At 46.0% G+C, this 20,850-nt stretch overlaps 1 protein-coding gene across 1 annotated transcript in view; it reads left to right on the plus strand.

Annotated features, from left to right (window-relative positions):
- REEP2 (receptor accessory protein 2) overlaps positions 1-20,850 on the plus strand; it is a 105,514-nt gene that overhangs the window by 45,248 nt on the left and 39,416 nt on the right. The window contains exon 3 of the mRNA XM_086931833.1: positions 12,151-12,227. Within this exon, the coding sequence (XP_086787959.1) occupies positions 12,151-12,227 (77 nt within the window). The remainder of the gene's footprint in view (positions 1-12,150; positions 12,228-20,850) is intronic.

Below are 20,850 nucleotides of genomic sequence, written 5' to 3' on the forward strand. Positions count from 1 at the left end.
AAGGAATTTGCAACAGGAGGCCGCAAATTAAGTTGGTGTCCACAGATTGATTTTGGGGAACAATGCAAATGCATCAAACAGAATATAGGATGGACGATGGGTGGCCTCAGATACATTTAGGAACGCTATACCTCCACATCAAAATGAAGATTTTGATTCTTTACATTTCTTTGTAAATTGAATAAAATATGTCCACATTTGTCTATTTGTTTGATGAATGCCTTTTTTTTGTTATTTTGTGTATTGTTTTGAGGATCAAATCATTAAAATTGCTTAAGCTGGGCTTCCAGTAATGACTCAGTGGGCGTCCCCGTATTCCAATAATGCTTAAATGGGGGTTCACAGAAGTGAAAAGGCGAAGGACCACTGCCCTAGGACATCTTGCCTCCGCATGCCCTCGATAAGTAAATGAATGAGTGAGTTAATATTTTAAAGTCTACATTGCATTGTCCATAAGGTGCATTCAGAGTTGATAGCTCTTGACGGCATATCTCTGCAGCCACCACCATGCTCATGTGTATACCTGTCAGACAACGATTAAACACAAATTAATAATTGAAGAGAATGCTTTAAGACGTCGTGATGGCCTTATCCTCATATGTCATGCCCCATCTGCACCGGAAAAACTTAAAATCCTGTACAAAAACGGTCTAGGGTAAAAGCATTACTGTGCAGTGACAGTATTTCCAGCGGGAAGTTTTTGCATCTGATTTTACCTCTTCACTTAGATTCAGTGTCTAAATGTTATCTTTAATCAGGGCTTTCACTGGGATGAAAAAACGGGGGGTTTCTCAAAGGGGCAAGTCCAGTGTAATTGAGGGTGTGGCTTAAAAATACTTAACCTAAAAATCTGTGCTTAGCATAGTGTGCTGCCCAACGTGTATGTTGCCGTTTCTGTCATTGCATCCAGATATATAATACAAGTAACATCATACCTTCAACAAGTCAGGACTATTGGCTTTGCCAGTGGTTGTTAGTAGCATAAGATAAAAAAGCAGCAACTATGGCTTGTATATAATATTGAGAATCTTCCACTTAAAGCCCTGGTGACACCACAACAATGTTGCTGCTCCTGAGAATCAAAAGAGCAGGGACATGCAGAGAGAAAATGACTCTCTTTAAAGGATTTTCCTTCCCCTACACGTTTACCTGGAATGACGTCATGCTGTAACTTCTCCACTAGTGAGAAGTGAGCAGTGTAAGCAGTGCACATCGATGTGCCTGCTGTTACTGCAGTCCGGAAAAAAACGTACTGCCTGTGCCAGAGTACAAAACAGAGCCCGATAGAGACCTGCTTCGAGGCTCTCTTTAAAAAACTGCAGGTGCACAGCACCAGTGAGACCCGGCCCACTTAAAGCCCTGTCTTTAATATTTCAGACTTGTGTTCCAACTGCCTCAGTCCAACATGAACGGTACAAAAGGGGGTGGTGATGGACGGAGCATCTGAACCAATCAAACACTCACACCCAGTCAAAAGATATGGGTTTGATCCATCACCGTTCTTTAGCCCACTCTGCCACCCCAGTTCAGACATGGCTATATGCAAATCAGTCTGACCCTGTGCCTCATGGGAACAGTCCAGCCCGAACTGCCAAGCCATGCCTTCCCTGGACTGGAAACAAGCTTCCGAGGACCGGTTTCTGGCATTCCAGCCACCTTCAGCCCGGATTGCTTGAATCCAGTGGCAAAGTGAGCAAGGGACTCACGTCTGAGCATACCCTACCACACTTATTGTGGCCAAAAGCGGTTCAAAAGGGGGTGGTGATGGACGGAGCATCTGAATCAATCAAACACTCACACCCAGTCAAAGGATCTGGGTTTAATCCATCCCCGTTCTTTAGCCCACTCTGCCACCCCAGTTCAGACATGGCTATATGCATATCAGTCTGACCCTGTGCCTCATGGGAACAGTCCAGCCCCAACTGCCAAGCCATGCCTTCCCTGGACCGGAAACAAGCTTCCGAGGACCGGTTTCTGGCATTCCAGCCACCTTCAGCCCGGCTTGCTTGAATCCAGTGGCAAAGTGAGCAAGGGACTCACGTCTGAGCATACCGTGCCACACTTATGGCGACCAAAAGCGGTACAAAAGGGGGTGGTGAGGGACGCACATGAAAGCAACAAACATAAGAAATGGTGTCATACATTAGAACACTTCCAGCTATTGTAAATAGCACACACGTACGCACGCACGTGCCCCCCTTACACGTAAAGGATAATTGAACTGCAGAGCCACTCGGAGAAAACATTTTAAAACAAGCACCAAGATATCAATGTGTACTTTTCACTGAATGAATAAAATGCACTGCTTGTATTTTTAAAGGGAATAGTCTGGGCCGGACTGGCCGTAGCGGGCACTGGGCAATCCCCTGGTGCACCGCGCAGGTGGGGGCCGGTTTAGGGCCCCTGGGGGCCGTTTTGTTACAGGGCCATTTTTGCAGCATAGCTGCAAAATTGGCCCTGTGACAAAATCGGCCGAAAACCGGCCCTTGCAAAGAGCTCGGCGGCACCATCAACCCCCTGGGGGAGGGGGGCGGGGAGCACTTTGCCAGGGCCGGTTTTGGTTCCCAGTCCGGCCCTGGGAATAGTTTAGTGTGTCGATGTGCTTAGACCACAACAATGTATGCCTCTGACTAGCAGCCTTTACATTGTTATGTTCTTTGAAAGCAGACACCCTAGCAATTCAATCTAGGTGCGATTAAATGTTTTCCAGGGATGGAAGGGTTTTGCTGACTATAACCTTCTGCCTCTCACCTTTGTAGTATGTTGAATTGGAAGACATCAAACTTTTCCATACCAAGTTTGACAATCCTTGTCAATTATAGGGGATGTATTTCAAAGTTTGGGACCGTCTTCATATCCTTACTGGTTGAGTAAACTTTTTGCTACCACTAGAGGCATAAAGCAACGATGCTTACAAGCACCTCTGCGTGTGTCCTTATTTGTCAGTGACCTGTAAAGTGGGGTTCTAGATGCCTCAAAAGGTGTTGCAGCAATCAGTGAGCTCTCAGTGCCGATATTACTGGGTGTTGACAATTCAAACTAGATGGTGGGGACAATGTTTGCTCTTCAAGCTCAACCAGAGGCAGCACGATCCTATTGCAGGGTTAATAATCTGACAATAAAACCTAGATAAAAAAAAATCAAAAAAAAAATCAACAGTTATTAGCACCCAACAAGTGGCCAATTGAGGAAGTTTTGCTTGGGGGAGGAAAATCTTTAGATGATCCATACCTCTCTATACATAGAATCCAGATGTGAGCTATTCTATCTCGAAACCACACTTAAGGACCACTTCGTCGAAAGAAGAAAGGACCCTTATTGGGTAGCCTCATTGCTAACTGGGCTAAACTATGGGGTCTTTACAATAACATCCAAACCCTAGATGTCTGTGAAAGGAACTTCTGGAAAAAAGGCACTGTTTCTACCATATTCATTCAGAGTAACTACCCTTCTGGTGTTTTGACACACTTATCTCTCCCCATCAAATATGTCATCAAACAAAAGCAATTTAAGAACAATAATCTTATGGACTGTGGAAAATACATCTTCTCTTTCTCACTCAATAAAGTGACCCCAAGGAAGGGAAATGCGTAGCTTAAACATCCCTTTCAACAAACCCTGAGGCGAGGAAGTTGGCAAGTTGCAAAACTTAATCTCCAAACCATTTCTATATAGATTTCTTTTTGATGTAGAGCGCCAATTGAGTCCATTGAGAGCTAGTGCACTGTATAAGAACACTTATAAGCAAAACAATAAATGGCTAAAGAAAGCACATTTGGAGATGAAGAACAACCAGGGTGGCTTTAAACTAGATCGACTGAACCTTCTCATTTACCTTTGCTTCCTGCAGTAAACTTGCGACGTGCCGAGAAACACTGCCTAAGCCACAGGAACGAAGCCTTTGTGTAGAGCCCACGCCTGCATCCTCCCACTGTCAGAAGATTCAGCAGAAGCAAGCATGTTGAACTAACAAAGGATTAACAACCTTGCAAGGAAGTGCAGAATAGGACCAAGATTAAGGCAGCTAGAGAATTTCAACCTAAGTGACAAAAAATGATATAGAAAAATGTAAGGGACAAAAATAATAGTATTTGGACAATGATGTCTTAAAAAAATGGAACAGAATGTTGTACAATACAGGTTCCTTAGTGCTAAAGCTCCTTATATAAGAGAAAACTGTACATGATGCAGAGAAGGAATCCAGAAGCGATGCACCCAAAAATCTGGAGCCGCGATAGATTGAGAATGAGCCTTAAGCAATCTTTTGCAAGGGCGGCCAACTTGGGTTAGGAACGAAGAAGAACTCCGCCCTTTAGTAGGTAGGGACTCTAGGCAGCTGGATGTTTAGTGACAGATCCTAGTCTGGTGTGGGGTGTTCAACCTCTGTGAGACCATGTATTATTACATACATGCCCCCCACATCACTGTTTCTGGGGGAAACATCGTTTACAACGCATGGATTACATCGCAATGCTATTACATTGCAGTTTTCACAACGCAATTCGCTAGATGGCGCTCTAGGACAAGGAATGGTATAATTTACTATCCAACACCTTCCCTACTGTACGTAGACTGAAGTTGGAATAGTAAATTATACTACTCCTAAGTCCAGCGCCCTCCAACGCAAGTCGTTGTAACAACTTGCATTGTAAAAACTGTAATGTAATGTACCGCAAGGGAAATGTATGCGTTGTAACGTCATACATCCTTTTCTGGAGTGCTTCCTGAACCAAACATTAATTCAGCGTGCATACTGTGGTAGGCACCACCCGCTGCTGATTTCTTGAATGTTTGAGCTGCTAGGGGTGATCTGTCACAACTTTATTCTCAACTTTACATGTAGAACAGGACAGTCCTCTCCCTGGGAAACCTGCACCAGAGTACAAGGGCTCCTCAGAGCAGAGAGAAGTACACTGTGAGAGCAAGGCAAGCACAGGGAGACATGTGCCACTGCTGGAACATCTACCGACAAGGTGAATAACGTAGATTCGGTCATGGTCAAGTGTCAAAAGAGGATAAAAGGTGCATCGTTCTCTTGTGTGCAGTGTACATGGGCACCCTAAGAAGGAAGGTAGTACTACATATGGAGAAGGAAGCCACCAGAGACTCATCTAGTACAAACCTATTTCCTTTTCCTTGGTGAACATGATCAAGGGCCACAAACGCAACGGCTGGGTCCTTCAGGGAAGCATGAAAGAACAGAGAGCCTGTATTTTAGGAGCCTGTACCAGTTTTGCAGCAACTGCAGTAAATGGGACTAAGAGACTGTGTGGGAAGCATGTAAGGCTTATATCCAGAGATTGTACAGTGCCCAAGAAACAAGGACCATCAGGCCGGTGCTGAGCTACTTGGAGAAAGTTATCAATACTTACCAACCACGGTATGCTAATCACCCTGTCGTTTCGTTTCTTATTAACAGATTCAGAGTTGAAGTGGCTGACACAGGTCAACGACTTGGGTTTTGGGTAGCCACTTTGGCATTACAGGGAGGTGGAACACCCGAACAGATCCCTGGCACAGTCATTAATTAGGGAAAGGGGAATCTAGAGATTCTCTGGATGATTACCTAGGCAGTCGAGTAAAGATTATAAAGACTAAGGGGCATATTACCAAGCGCCTTATCGCCGCTGTAGCAGGAATTTTTCCCGCTAAAGCGGCGATCATTTTATCGCCCTATTACCTAGCTGTCGCTAACACCAGTTAGCGACAGCTAGTAGGAGATAGCGATCATCTTGGGGCCCACTTTGCATGTCAGCGATAATTATAACTAATGACATGCAGAGTGGGCGTGCCTAGATGTTAGCGACTGGAAACAGTCGCTAACATCGCTATCTCCTATTACCCACTTTTGGAAATATTTGCGCTAAGCGCGAATATCTCCAAAAGCTAACGCCTGCCCAGAGCAGTTCTTAGCCATGTTATCCAATGGTAGGTGGAGAAAATGGCTAAGAGCATTAGCTTGGTAATGCATGAATATCGCTGACTTTTCAGCGATATTTATGCATTTCGGCCGATTATTATCGCTTTTGAGATAAACCTTGATAATAGCAAGGTTTATCTGCGATAAAAATCGGCGGAGCTCGGCGATAATAATATTGCCGCTAAGCAAACATAGTGATAATTATCGCTAGTTGTTGGTAATATGCTCCTAAATTGCACCTGTCCCTTTGAAATATACCAAAGAAGAACCACGGATGGGGCGCCTACCCCCCCTTCAAGAAAGGTAGAGGTTGGGATCACCCTCCTGCATAATTGAGGCAAAAATGGCAGCCAGTTTGACCCTTTGACTTTGCATCCTATTTTAACATTAGAGGTGCATTTGAGAGCATGGGTGCCGCAGTTGAGGGAGGAAGTGTGCTGACAGATATCTGTGGCTCTCAGTACTGGAATCACAGGGGAAGTGTCAGATCAGTGAATTAGAAGTCCTATCAGTGGATTGGAGCCCGACAGAATGAGAATCTGCCAAAAGGGTCACACAGCAACAAACTCTTAACACACCCAAACGCTGCACACAAAATTGAACTCCAGTTACCACTCAGAGGAAGATGATAAATTAACTGTGGCTAGCAGTCAAAGATGCACTGAACCAGAATGCTGTGGCTTTGTAGTCACGATGGGGTACCCTGGACACAGTTCAAAGGTAGACCGGTAACCACTTCAACTGTTTCCCAAATTCAGAAGTCAAACACAGGGACAGCTGAAGCTGGAAATGGAACCAAACCTAGTTTAGGTGCCAAGGGAGGATCAAAGTCTAAGGTACGTATCTCTGCAATTAAAGGTTTTAGTCAAAATGTTAATCAACAGGGTTTGTGACCACTTAGGATGCACTGGTTTCCCTTTACAACTCGGATTCCGAGTTAATGGTCAAACATGCCTTGCAATATCTCCTGTACCAAAGGTTGTACCGAGGTGTTTGAGTGTCCTACTTCAGCTAACAGAGCAGTGTCCCAGGTTTGGGGTGTAAGAGGGATTTTGTTCCCTCAGACTGGAAATGGGACAATACGGGCCCCCACAAGGTAATGTAGACTCACAAAATCATCGGGTGGGTTCAAAGGTCAGTAAAGGCTCACCACACATTTTGCCATTCAGTGTATCCTGTTCGTTTTTTACCTTTCAGAGTTTCTGATGATCTGTTGTTAAGTCTTTGCTAGATGGGCTGCAATGTCTTTTTAACTTCTTTTATTTTTACAATAGATTTTATTGAAATTTTACATCCAGTGGGGCGTACCCCCACGAGCAATGATCATATAAGGTACGGATCATAGGTACACTAGTCGCTGATGAGGGAATCATTTGAGGATCAATAAAACGTTCAAACCAACAACCACAGCCTCCCACCACCCCCCTCCCTTTCACCGCACATCCCGCTTGAAGCATTATACAAGCATATAAACATACAGGCATAACTCCGCGCCGGCTAATCAACGCATTAGATTGGAAAATCGACTTTTTAACTTTTAATCCGCACACCTACATGATGCATTCGCCATACTTGTCTGCAGTGCCTTGCTGTTTGTTCTGGCTTTAGTTTCCTTGGCTAGGTCCCAGCTTTGTCAGGAAACAGCATGATGAACTTTTCCTGATCAGAACCGGGATGTGGAGCCTCTTCCAAAACAAAAAACGAACACATACAATTGCAATGGAAGAAAGCCAGGACCAGGGAAAGGACACCCGGCAGGGTGGCTGACTTGTCTTTTCACAGGTCAGAACCTGCACCCTGGCCACCCACCTCTGAAGTGAAGATCGTGCATATCAGGTGGGCTGCCTACAGGACCTAGCCTCTGGCCAGGCACTCTCAGCTAGCCTACCCCGGGTGCCCAGCCCTGGCTAATATTTAATATGTTCATATTTTGTAAAGCACGACGTATGCCAGATGGTGTTCTGGGGCTGGTGTATATGAGAGACTGTACTGAAAAAGGCTAAAAACAAAAAAAACTATAGAAGGAACGAGAAAAAAAACAAGTTTCAAGATGTTTTCTAAAACCTTTCAGATTAGATTGGCTTCTAAGGTGCCAGGGCAGCTGGTTCCATAGCTGACAGGTACAGTAGATGAAGTTTCTACCCCCCAAGATACCTTGCGAATTTTGGGTACCATCACTGTTTTAGAAGATGCTGATCGATGATATCTCCTAGGAACAAACCAAGAGAATTTCTCTTTAGGTATTTTGGACCTGATAATGGAGAGCTTTATGCGTTCCCGACAGTGCTTTAAATACCACTCTTGTTTTTACCGGGAGCCAATGAAGATCCACTAGTGTGTTCGCGACTGAATCGAACTTCGAGTGTTCATGAGGAGGCATGCCACATCATTCTGTACCCTCGGTAGTTTGTTCAGGGAGCCCTGCTGCATGCCTAAATAAAGGGCATTGCAGTAATATAATCTCGACAAGACCAAAGATGCAATGACTGTTTTCTGTTGTTCAAAGGGAATAAAAGACTCAATTTTCTTCAATTTTGTTAGGAGGGAAAAACAAGAAGAAATGAGCTTGTTGGTCTGGTCAGTAAAGGAAAGTTTGGAGTCAAAAATGACCCCTAGATTTCTCACTTTGGGTACCATAATGGGGAGGGGACCCAAGGTCTGAGGCCACCAGGAGAGGATCGAGAATGATGTGTCCTTCCCAAAGAGGAGCACCTCCATTTTTTATGAGTTTTGTTTGAGGCAGTGACTGCTCATCCAACTTACGGTTGCTTGCATACACTTGTTGAAAAGATGCACCACTTCCTCCATGCTGCTGATGATTGACTACAATTTAAGTGTCTTCAGCGTAAGAGAGTTGAGAAACCAAAAGTGCTTATTAGCTTTGCTAATGGGGCCACATAAATATTAAATAACATGGGGCTCAGTGAGGACCCCTGCAGGACACCACAAGGCAAGGAGAAAGGTTTAGAGGTAAAATCTCCAAATGTGATTGATTGCTCTCTACCTGTAAGAAAAGAACATAGGAGATCATAGGCAGGACCGCCGACCCCTATCTCCACTAGATGTTGCTTCTAGACAGAGTGACTCACCCTGCCAAAGGCTGTGGATAGGTCCGAAAGGACCACAACTGCCTTACCTCCATTGTCCATGATGTTTATTTTTTATTTTAGGAGTTTTATATAGCGCTGACACAACCCAAGGGGTATCAGAGCGCTCTACAGCAACATAAGCAACAGATATCAGAAACAGTCACAGTACACTAATAACACAGATTATAGATAGTTATCAGTCAATATCTGGCCGTAAAAGTTCAGCTTCGGGACTTGTCATTTACAGTCAGAGTTAAGAAATTCGATTGAGGAGTAGAGCATTGAATCTATGAATAAACTTTGTGGCAGTGGTAACCATAACTAGTTGGGGATTTCAAGGTGGAACTCAGCAGCTATTTTCCAGAGGGCTAGAGATGTTGGGTGAGGAGAAATTCTTTTAGTTGTCTATTAAAGTTTGTGAAGGAGGGGTTAGTCCTGATATGTATTGGGAGAGAATACCAGATTTTGGAGGTGTTACCTAAGAAAGAGCGAGAAAGGGATTTTTGGTTATGTCTTTTGGGGAGGATGAGAAGGAGCATGTTGGAGCTTCTTAGGTTTCTCGGTTGTCCTACTTTAGTGAGTTGGCTGTGTGGAAATCTGGTTTACCAGTGTGTAATGCTTTATAGGTGAGACAGGCAGTTTTGAAACAGCAATGTGCTTCAATTTGAAGCCACTTTCGATTTTGCAGCAAGGAGGTAATGTGATTGGGTTTCTTAGCCCAGTGACCATTCTTACTGCTGCATTTAGGGTGACTCTCCTGGGGACAACGTGTGCTTTGGCTGCTCCTGTGAGTGTGGCATTTCCATAGTCTGGTCTGGGAAGAACTAGGGCTTGCATTATGGTTTTTAGGTCATAAGTAGGTAGGAAGGGCTTGATTTTGTTGAGTAGTTTTAAGCTGTAGAAAGTACCCATTGCAGTGGACCTTATCTGAGAGCTCATGGTTTAGTATTGAGTCCAGAGAGATACCCAGAGATTTAGCTGAGTCAGCTAGAGTAAGCTTTCAGTTTTGGGAGTCTAGGTTATTTATTTATTCTTTGATCGGTGGAGGGTGGTTGTGATTGGAGAAGACAAGAATTTCAATTTTTTCTTGATTGAGTTTGAGGTGGCTGTGTGATAGCCCGGTTTGTACTTTTAAGAGTATGGCGTTATGTCAGTGAATGCCATTCAGAGAGGATATTTCTAGGTAGAGCTGGGTGTCAAAGGCATAGATTGATAGGATACAGTTGCTTGTTTTAGAATGGTAGTGAGGGGTTCCATGTAAATGTTGAGGAATGTGGGAGAAAGCACCGAGCCTGTGAATTAACTCTTCCGTGGCAACCACCAGTGCTGATTCTGTACTGTGGCTTTTCTGAAGCCAAACTTTACTCCATCCAGAATCTGATTTTGATCTAAATATTCAGAGATGGTGATATTCTAATGCTTCTATAACATTTTAAATGGCATAGGAAGGCGTGAGATGGAAAATTATTATTTTAGTTTGGGACAAGTGAAGGTTTCTTGAGCATAGGGAGGTTGGACGCCTTTTTCCCCAGTTGGTGTCGAAAATGCCCAGATTAACGATGCTGTTCAGTAGAGTAGTAAGAGGAGTAGCAACTGTGCCTGCTATCTCCTGAAGGACTTTCGGCAGACACAGGTCAGATGGGGTTCCGGACGTAGTTAGCCCTATTAATTCTGACACTCACTCCCTAGTAAGCTGTCCACAAGCCTGGTACACATGGCCTTTGGCTCCCCCTCTCTTGTTTTATTCTGCCTCTCTCTTTCTCTCTAACACTCTTTCTTATATCCTTTCTGTAATTTTGTCAACCATTAGTGAAAGTTGCGAATCTAATCCAATTGCTTTTTCACAAACTGGTGGACGAATCCACTACTTAAATTGAGGCTGACAAGTTTTGAGGTGTATTTTAAGCCGCAAATCCTTCACAGTTTTCTATGTTGTTCCTGGTGTGTTGCTCAAGTTTTCCATGGCTATGGGCCCCCAACACTCCCCTAGGTTTAGACACTTGTTGTAGTGTCTCCTCCTTCATGTGAATTTTTTTTTCCACAACTCGAAAATCACATATCAAACTTGATTCCCAATGTTCAAGATAGTGGGAAACAAATTCTACAGATAACTTCACCAGCCAATAACATTTGTTCAAATGTTCACATGCGATTGAAAGTAGAATCAGAACTTTAAATGACAGAGATATATAAAAGTGACAAATATTTCAACACCTGGGGGCACCTTTTTCAAAGTCTCAGTTCTTATAAACTACCTAGCAGATGTTCACATAACCAACAAAAGCATGCTTTATGATTAAAGTTCTACTTCCTTCCCCAGTTTTGTGTAAATCCGTTCAGCAGTTTTGTTACACTTGTAGGTAAAAATTCTTTAGATGAGGTGAAATGGGAACACACATTCCCCACCCCCTTTGACTTGCACTTATGAATGAACTGGGCAAAATTCAAGAAACTTCATCTTGGACGAATGGTTTGAACAACTATTCTAGATGCACCAAAGAGATCTATTTTAGGAGTACTTTCTAAGATGATAGCACCTAACCTTGCTGGGAAGATAGAAACCTTATTTGTGCTTGCTGCACCTGCTGACTTTGGTTTATTGATAATGTTCATATTAATTATTTCCTGCTGCATGGTGCAGCTTCTGTTGTGCTGGATGTCATGGTATCATCTGATCCTGCATGTACTGGTACCCGCGCCTCTTGCATGCTCTGGGTTCTTTTCTGTTCTTGGTGTGCATCTTATTCACTTATGCTGTCTGCTCCCTTCTATGCTGGATGATCTGCTCTCTTCTGTGCTGGCTGCCTTGTGTGTTGTGTTCATCTTCATTTTTGCGGAGTGGTGTCATGGGCATCGATTCACCCAAATGCCATAGTTGGTATAAGTGATATTATACACCCCTTGACCCCAGTTACATCTCAGGACTTGATCCCACTCTTCAGCAAGGTGTGGAAACTGCACATGAACAATTCTTATATTTTCCTGCCACTGCCTTCATGATTCCTGACACCAGGGGTAGCAAGGGCTCTACTGCTAGTTAATGTCCATGGATGTGCCACTCTTTTCGGTGCTCGCTTATTCTCTCCACACTGGGCGTCTATGATGGGTACAGAGCTGTCAAAGTTATCTTTGTTTTTGCAGGTGAAGTGGATGATGTACTGGATCGTATTTGCGCTCTTTACAGCAGCAGAAACAGCAACCGACCTCATAATCTCGTGGTGAGTATGGATGATCCTAATTCGCACTTTGCTTTTTTATCGCCCTTATAGTGCATTGATTGGGTCTCTGTCTGACCACTCCCTATTTAGATTGCTTTACACTGGTCTTTATTTGACCCAGCCATTTGGAAGTGTTCATGCTAAAGGTATAGACATGATTGCCCTCAACTCCTGTGAAAAAAAGACAGAGTGTTGGAGGCGGTGGCCAGGCGCTGGGCTATTTGATGTCGATCATGTTCCTAGCAGTATCACGATCCTCTCAGGCTGGAAGCGACTCTGTCCAGCATTGATATTGCTGGATCCTGATGTGTCTGTGTGACTGAGGTGAGTACTGAAGGTAGGACGGCTGCGTGACCTTAGCTTTCACCACACATCTCTATCAAGGTGGTGGGTTGTTGAAGTAGCTTCAACTTTGGAGCTGGCTTTTTGAAGGACCTACAATCTTTTATTGGTCCCTACCCCGTTTCAGATACATTGCCTACATTTTCCTTTAGTCTTCAATTTGAAGCACGAGGAATGTTGTTTTGCTGGCAGGAGTTCAAATTGTGCCGGAACAGGCTTTGATTGTGCCCCTCTTACCACTGCCTCTATACTGTGAGATGTAAATATTCCTGGCTAGGCAGTATGTGCCAGGCAGCCATCATTTTACAGCAGTGCTCAGTTTTTAGTGTCCTGACTCAAGGGTAAAGAACAACCCTGGTTGGGGCCAATTTAATTATTCATGGATATCTCAATTTTTCCTTTCCAGTTGTCTTTATAACGTTGAGAACGGAGTCATGTTTAATGTTATTTGATTTATTGGGGAGGAGAAGTTTGGAAGAAAATCATCCCTGTAACAGTGCTTCTAGCATCCCCTTCTGGTGACTATAAGCCTTTGTGGTCTGCATGGTGAGAGTTTACAGAGGAGGGAACAACTTCTTCCGGGGATCTAAAGGGATGGGCCCAACCAGGAATGTACTAATCCCTCTATATCGTGCAACTCACAACAATGTACGCCTGATATGGCAGAAAAAAACAGGACAAACTGCGAATGCAACGCCGAAAAACAAGTGTTGTCCTATATGTTAACAAGTGCATATGTAGTGGAACTGCTAGGAAAGAAGTCTGATATATTTAAAGCCCCTGTTGTGAGTGAGAAGAGCTATTCTGATTTGCAAAAGGGCCCTACTTGAAAGGGCAGGCTGAAGTTTGAAATTGCTGCCTCTCTGAGATTTGTGAGCTGTTAGGCGCTGCCTTGTACAGTTTGCAGGAGGCAATGGGGCACAGCATTTCTAGTAGAGTTCTACTCTTAACCTCATCCATGCTGGTGACGAGCTCAGCTCGTCATGGAGTACAGTTGAGCTGTACTCATAACGAGCTGAGCTCGTCACGGCCACTGGAACGTTCGCACGCGGCAGTAATTACCCCGCTGTGCTGAACGTTCTAAAAACGGGTGCGGCCGTGACAAGCTCAGCTCGTCATGAGGGCAGCTCCGCTGTGCCTCATGATGAGCTCAGCTCGTCCCCAGCATGGGTACGCTGCGCGCGCCCCCCCCCCCGCACAGCGCGGGGGGGGGAACACCCTGCAGCGAAGGGGCTAAAAGCTGACCACCACAGCTGTCCGTAGCTAAGATGTAAAAAAAAGAATTCCAAACTGAGATGAATTAAATTATTTTGAGAGGCCTCATACAGTGTACTGTCGTAAAATGGCCAGCCTGAGGATGTTTGCGCCTCAAATGTCTGTCTCCTGAGATTTTAAAAGAGTTTCTGTAGTTATGGAGGAGGTGAACAGTGAAAGGCTAGGTGTGTAACATATCATATTTTGACTTTATTTTGGTTTCAAAGGGTAGAAGGACGATATATGTTGGTGCACAGTAGTGTGAGAAACTGCTCTATGTATTTTGTAAATCTGGCTGCTGCATGAAGGCTGCTTTTAGCTGAGGCACCTCAGAGGTATGGAGAGCAGACAGGATGGAGTTACCAGAGTTGACCTGTGAGATAACTACAGATAGTGATGAGATGGAGTGGAACATTGGCTGATTTACCAGCTGGTTCACATGTAGCCTTCTTCAGGTGAATTCTAAGGGATGTGGCTAGTTGTTTTATGTGATTGGGCAGCATTTTGATGAAACCTGCTTGATCAGTGTTGTGTGCTTCAAAATGGTGTTTTGGGTGTTATGATGAGAATGTCAATTTGTTGTCGGGTTGGGTTTTTAGAGATGTGGGCCTTGTTTGCAGTTGCAAGCCCAGTGATTGACAAAATCAGAGGATTTGTGACTGCAGAACTCTTTTTACAATGTAAAAACTTCACATGTCTGAAAAGTTTTTTATGACTACTAAAATGGCCTTTGATAGATACTTCTATTCACAGATTTCTTCCCTTTTTGAATCCTCCTAGGCACCGGACTGAATCTGAAAGAAATCCTGTAGTAGCTCCTGCACACTTGTAGGTTGCACCATCACCCTCCATGGCAGCTCCATCACACCCCAGACATGACTCCGAGCTGCATGGAGGTGCTTGTCCTGCACGCTGAAATCATTAATTGTTTTCTATGCCCTAAGCCTCAGAGTGTGGATGACAATGTTAATTTGATAACTGTGTAACTTGGAACCCTATTACTCCCCCAAATCCACTCCACAGAATGGGGAGATGGGTGTGTATTCTGCATGTACTTTGAGTAACCACTAGAAAGAACATTACCAAAGGCAAGTTATTTATTCTTTTGATAAATACTTTTACCAGCAGCCCACCTTTGGACTCAGAACTGAAGCAGTCCACTTACCAAAAGCAGCTGGGCCTAAGGAGTGGGCTTACATCAGGAAATCCTCCTGAACCGAATGGGCAAAATGACCCTCCCTGCAGAACTCAGAATTGACACAGTAGCCCCAGGTGAAAGGATGGATGAAAGCCCACACAGAGGCTTGACAGATGTCTAAGATGGTAACATCCTGAGATAGAACCTTGGTCGTAGTCATAGACGTAGTATATTGAGCCCTCAGGAGGTTCCTTTGTGAACACCGCATAACACATTTTGATGCAGAGGACAGTCATTGGGTTGAGGTTCACTTCTGAACCACCTCTCTCTCCTTTTTCAACCTGTTAGCATTTCTTTCAACCAGTTAGGTTTTCTTCGAAAAATTATAATCCAGGGAGTGTAGCAGGGACTACAGACTTGAGAACATGTTGCACTTGTTAAAAGTAGATGTAGGTCATGGACTTGTACAATATCTGTCCGTGGTATTCATGTCCTGCAGCAAACATTCCCTGATACCTACACTACAAGGCAACCAAAGAGCAGAAGGTCAATCTTTACATTGCCAAACACTAGAAACAAAAGCAGTCCCCCTCAAGCTTGCCTTAATCACGCAAGCTGAAGTTGGGGGTCATGTTAAAGAGAAAGCACAGGAAGCACAAGCAAGACTCTCTTATCAATCAATCAATCAGGGGTTTATAAAGCGCACTACTCACCCGTGAGGGTCTCAAGGCGCTGGGTGGGGGGGGGGGGCAGCTCCAGATCAATTGAATAGCCAGGTCTTGAGGTCCTTCCTGATGGTGTGAAGGGTTGGTGAGCGTCTGATGTTCACGTGGAGCTCGTTCCAGGTCTTGGCTGCGATTTAGGAGAAGGCTCTCCCGCATGTTCTGTTTCTGCGGATGCGGGGGACTTCTGCCAGGGCGAGGTCGGCGGAGCGGAGGTTCCTCTTTGGTACGTGGAAGGATACTCTCTCGTTAAGGTATTTGGGTCCGATGTTGTTGAGGGATTTGTAGGCGTGGGTGAGGAGTTTGAGGGTGACCCTTTTCTAGACAGAGAGCCAGTGGCGGTCTCGCAGGTGTTGGGTCATGTGTTTGTGGGGGGACATCCTTTACGACGCGGATGTTACCCCGCAGTACCGTTACAACGCATATTTTAGAACGCAAGTCATAACCACGACTTGCGCTGGAGGGCGCTAAAGGACAAGGAATAGTAGATTTACTATTCCAACACCTTCCCTACTGTACGTAGGCTGGTGTTGGAATAGTAAATTTAACTATTCCTAAGTCCGCACCCCCACAGCGCAAGTTGTGGTAACGACTTGCGTTGTAAAATATGCGTTGTAACGGTACACGTGGTAATACCACGCATCGTAACAACGTACATCCGTGTTTGTGACGCGGAATTTTGAGGATGAGTCTGGCAGCGGCGTTCTGGATGGTCTGGAGTTTGCGTAGTAGAGCTCTGTTGATTCCGGCATATAGGGCGTTGCCATAGTCCAGTCTGCTGGTTATGAGCACGTGGGTGACGGTCTTTCTGCAGCCGGAGGGGATCCATTTGAAGGTCTTGCGGAGGATGCCCAGGCAGTTGAAGCAGGTGGAGGCGACGGCATTGTTCAGGCGGTACATGGAGAGGGGGGAGTTGAAGATGATGCCGAGGTTTTCTGCATCGTTTGTAGGAGTGGGTGGATTCCCGAAGGCCACCAGGTGTTGTCCCAGGCGGAGGTGCAGGGTCCAAGGATGAGGACCTCAGTCTTCTCCGAGTTGAGCTTCAAGCAGCTGTCATTTATCCAGTCTGCCATGTTCTTCATTCCTTCCTGAAAACAGAGTCTGGTGTCGTTGGGATTCTTTGTGATTGAGAGGATGAGCTGGGTGTTGTCGACGTAGGATACAATGCTGAGCCCATGCTGTCCCATGATGGCGGCGAGGGGGGCCATGTAGATGTTGAAGAGTGTGGGGCTGAGTGATGATCCTTGGGGTACTCCGCAGCTGATCTTGGTGGGTTCGGAGAGAAAGGGAGGGAGTGTGATCCTCTGGGTTCTGCCGGAGGGGGGGTTTAACCTCCTCCTGTTTCCAGTTGCCTAGCAAGATGCCGGACATGAAGGAGGCATTGGCAGTCAGTCCAAGTTCGGGTGCTATGGCGGCGGCCCTGTGGAATATGTGCGGTGGGTAGGGGTTCGTTGGGGCTCCTGAGTGGGTTTTCTTCATGGTGGCGGTGATGTGTTCGACTGTGGCAGGATTCCAGGTCATGATGGTTGACTTGTTGGTGGCGTTGGGGGGGGGGGGGGTAGGGGGGGGTGTCCGGCTTCCGTTCGCTGAAGTTGTCATAGAGGGCCTTAATCTTCAGATGGAAGTATGGTCTGAGCTTGTCCCAGAGTTCCTGGGATGGTGGACGTCCGTGGCTTCGCTGGGGGGGTTTGCAACCTGCTGGATGATGTTGAACAGTTCCTGTAGTTCCGTGGTGAACCAGGCAGCCTTCACAGGGCATTGTTTGGTGGGTGGCAGAGGGGAGCAAATTTGTCAGCGCAGCAGGAGGTCCAGCTGTAAAGTTCGGTGGCTGAGGAGTTGGTGTGGGTCGTGGCACTGGGGGGGGTCTTGGAGGAGGATGGTGTTGAGGAGCTCCTCTGTGACCTTTTTCCAGTTCGTTCGTGGTGGTCGCGGGGCTGGCTTGGGAGCAGTGGTGGTATTGGAAGTGAAGTGGACGCAGTGGTGGTCTGTCCAGATGGGCAGGGTGGTGCGGCTGACCTGGATTTTTGTTCGTCCCACGAAGATTGTGTCGAGTGTGCGTCCAGCTCTGTGTGTGGGCATGTTGACCAGCTGGTTTAGTCGAGGTTGGTGAGGTTGTCGAGGAGAGTGATGGAGTCTGGGTCGTTGCGGTTGTCAAGGTGGAAATTCAGGTCCTCGAGTAGAATGTAGTCCATGGAGGTAATTGTGTGGGGAGCGGGGAGCTTGGCGATGGTGGTTGCGGACTGGGTGTGAGGTCCGGCGGTCTGTAAATGAGTGTTCTGTGTAGCTGGGTCCGTTGGCTGGTCTGGATATGGAAATGGAGGTGTTCTGTGTTGGAGTGGGGGTCACTCATGCTGGATGTGGAGAGTCGGAGGGGGGACTTGTGTGCGATGACGAGTCCTCCTCCTGAGCTTTGGGGGTGGTCCTTTCTCTGGATGTTGTAGCCGTCTGGATGCCAGTGGCGATGTTGGGGTAGGAGGTGGTGTTGGTCCAAGTTTCCGTGAGGAAGGCGACATGGGGTGAGAGGGTGTCAATCAGGTCCCAGATCTCTATGGCATGTCGGTGCATGGAGCTCACGTTGAGGAGCTCAAGGTGTTGGTGGTGCGTGCGTCAGCAAGGCCTTCGGCGGGAGTGGGGGTCTTGTCAATGGTGAAGGATCTGCAGCAGGGTCTGCACGAGAACTGCCTCTGGGTGGTGTTCGGCGAGGCTGTAATGCAGTTGGTGCATCGTCCGGGATTGAGTGCGTGGAGGGTGGTAGGGTCATAGCAGAGGGTCTTGGGAGAGCCAGAGTTCCTTGTGCTGGTCACAGTCAGATCGCAGACGCGCGCAGACGGGCTTGCCTTAAGTGTGCCTTCGGCACACCAGCGGCGCGACCGTGTAGCAGCTGCCATTATCTAGGGGAGGGGGGCGGGACTGTAGGTAGGGAGGCAGGAGCGTGGGCTGAGCCGGTGGGAGGGGCCGCGAGGCAGCTGTGACAGGAAAAAGGCAGAAACAATGCAATGCTAATGGGAAAAAAAAGTAAAACACAAACACAGTAATCAAAGCAGGAAACAGTGATATTGAGCCTCGGAGGTCACGTGGACACAATGAGACAAATACCGGAGCAGGGGCTGCCGGCGCTAACCCTGGATGCAGAAGGAAGGCTCAGATACAGCGCTTTTACGTGGAGCTGCTGGGGAAAGTGCTAGCCTGGACCGAGGTCTAGGTACTCTTACTTAGTTACAAATGCCGTTGTTCACCGGGGAGGTCACATAGTTAGTGATCACAAACCATATACCTGCTTTGTTTTCTTCCTTGGAGCCCATTCCAAATCGCTGACCAAGGCACTTAGGGCCAGGTGTACGAATATGCGAGTCACAAATTGCAACGCAATAGGTACTCGCAATTTGCGAGTCGCAAATTGGTATGAACAACAGTGTCTGTGACACTGATTGCGATTCCCAACGGGGTTGCAAATTGCATGCCTCATGCATATTCATGAGGCACTCGCAGTTTGTGACCCCATTGGGAATGGCTGGCCCTCCCAGGTATGGTGGCCTGCTTCACTCAGCAGACCTCCATGTCTGGGACTGCTTTTCAATAAAGCAGTTTATTTAATGCAGCCCGTTTTCCTTAAAGGAAAACAGGATGTATTTAAAAAAAGAAATATGAAACGTTTTTGTTTCATTTTTTAAGGGCAGGTAGTGGTCCCTGGGACCACTGCCTGCCCTTAAAAATATTTTAGAGCCCATCACAAATTGGAAGGGGTCCCCTGGGGACCCCTTCCTGCTTGCGAGTGATTTACCACCCTTCTGTGAAGGGTGGTAAACTGCGACTGTTTTGCGACCGCAATTGCAAAAAAGTCATACATGGCATTTGGGGTCGCTATTAGGAACGGAACGCCCCTTCCTAATAGCGAGTCGCAAAACACTATTTTGTGAGTCGCAACTTTTTACGAGTCGCAAAATAGGGTTTGTACGTGGCTAAAAGGATTTTTGCATGCGCAAACAGGTCTAAGACCCGTTTGCGCATGAAAATATCCACCGTACATCTGGCCCTTAGACAGCAAGTCGCAAAATTCAAGGAGACATTGCTATTGGTTTTAAACTTTGTGCTGACTTCCTCTGGTATAGATTCTGGTAGCAAGGAGCGGTCGGTGCCTCCAGTCGCACTTCAGCTGGTGGGCCTTTCCTTTACATTGATTGACTGTTAACTGACTGTGTTCAGAATACACTTTCTCTACCAGCTGTGCTGGTTTTTGCTTCCACACTGCCTGAGACCTTGCTGGGTGATGCCCGAGTTCGATACTGAAACCATCAACATTGGCTCAAAGGGTCTTGTACTCCACACTTCTAATCCTAAACATGTGCCTTCCACCTCAGCTTCCCCTTAGTGAAGATCGCAAAAGTGAGCTTCTTTATCAAAAACTCTGCAATCTATGGCCCAATGCATGGAGATTGAACTGAACCAGCTAAGGAGCTTTGATCTTCCAGCGAAAGTGATGGATGTCATTCTAGCAGTGTGCCATCCTTCCACCAATACTATACATTTGGCCCTTTGGTTACTATTTATCTAGTGATGGGGTTAGAAGCAGGTTGACCCCTTGCTGGCAAAGTTGTCTAATGTTCTGTTCGATTTTTCAGCAACCTGGAAAGGTTTTGCTGTGGAAACAGTTAATGGATTTTTTGGTCCCTTCAGTCTTTCTTTATCTGTCAAATCAGTATTCAAATCACCTGTTGTAAAGTCCATTCCTCAGACCCACCTCTTCGGAAGGGGTATTGTTTTTGTATTGAGTCACAAGATAAGGAATCTCTAGTTAGATTACTTACCTATGGTAATGCTCTTTCTGGTGGATACTTTATAAAAATCATAACTGCCCACCCACTATGGAGTGGATTTTCAGTTATTAACCCCTTCCCTGCTCATGACGAGCTCAGCTCGTCATGAGGCACAGTGGAGCTGTGCTGATGACGAGCTGAGCTCGTCATGAATAGAGAAGAATAGCAATTTCCAGCACAGGCTGGGAATTGCCTTAGCAGCCAGGGTCCGCAGTTAGCTGTTGCTCATTGCAAGTGAAAGATCAGTCCTGTTAGCTACACTCTGAGTTATTCTGTGCACAATGTCTTATGATTAAAAATATATCAGCATGGTGCCTTTAGGCTCCCTCATGTCGTCATGTCTGGGGGCATGA

The sequence above is a fragment of the Lissotriton vulgaris genome, chromosome 7 (assembly GCF_964263255.1).
Source record: "Lissotriton vulgaris chromosome 7, aLisVul1.2, whole genome shotgun sequence".
Classification (NCBI taxonomy): Eukaryota; Metazoa; Chordata; class Amphibia; order Caudata; family Salamandridae; genus Lissotriton; species Lissotriton vulgaris.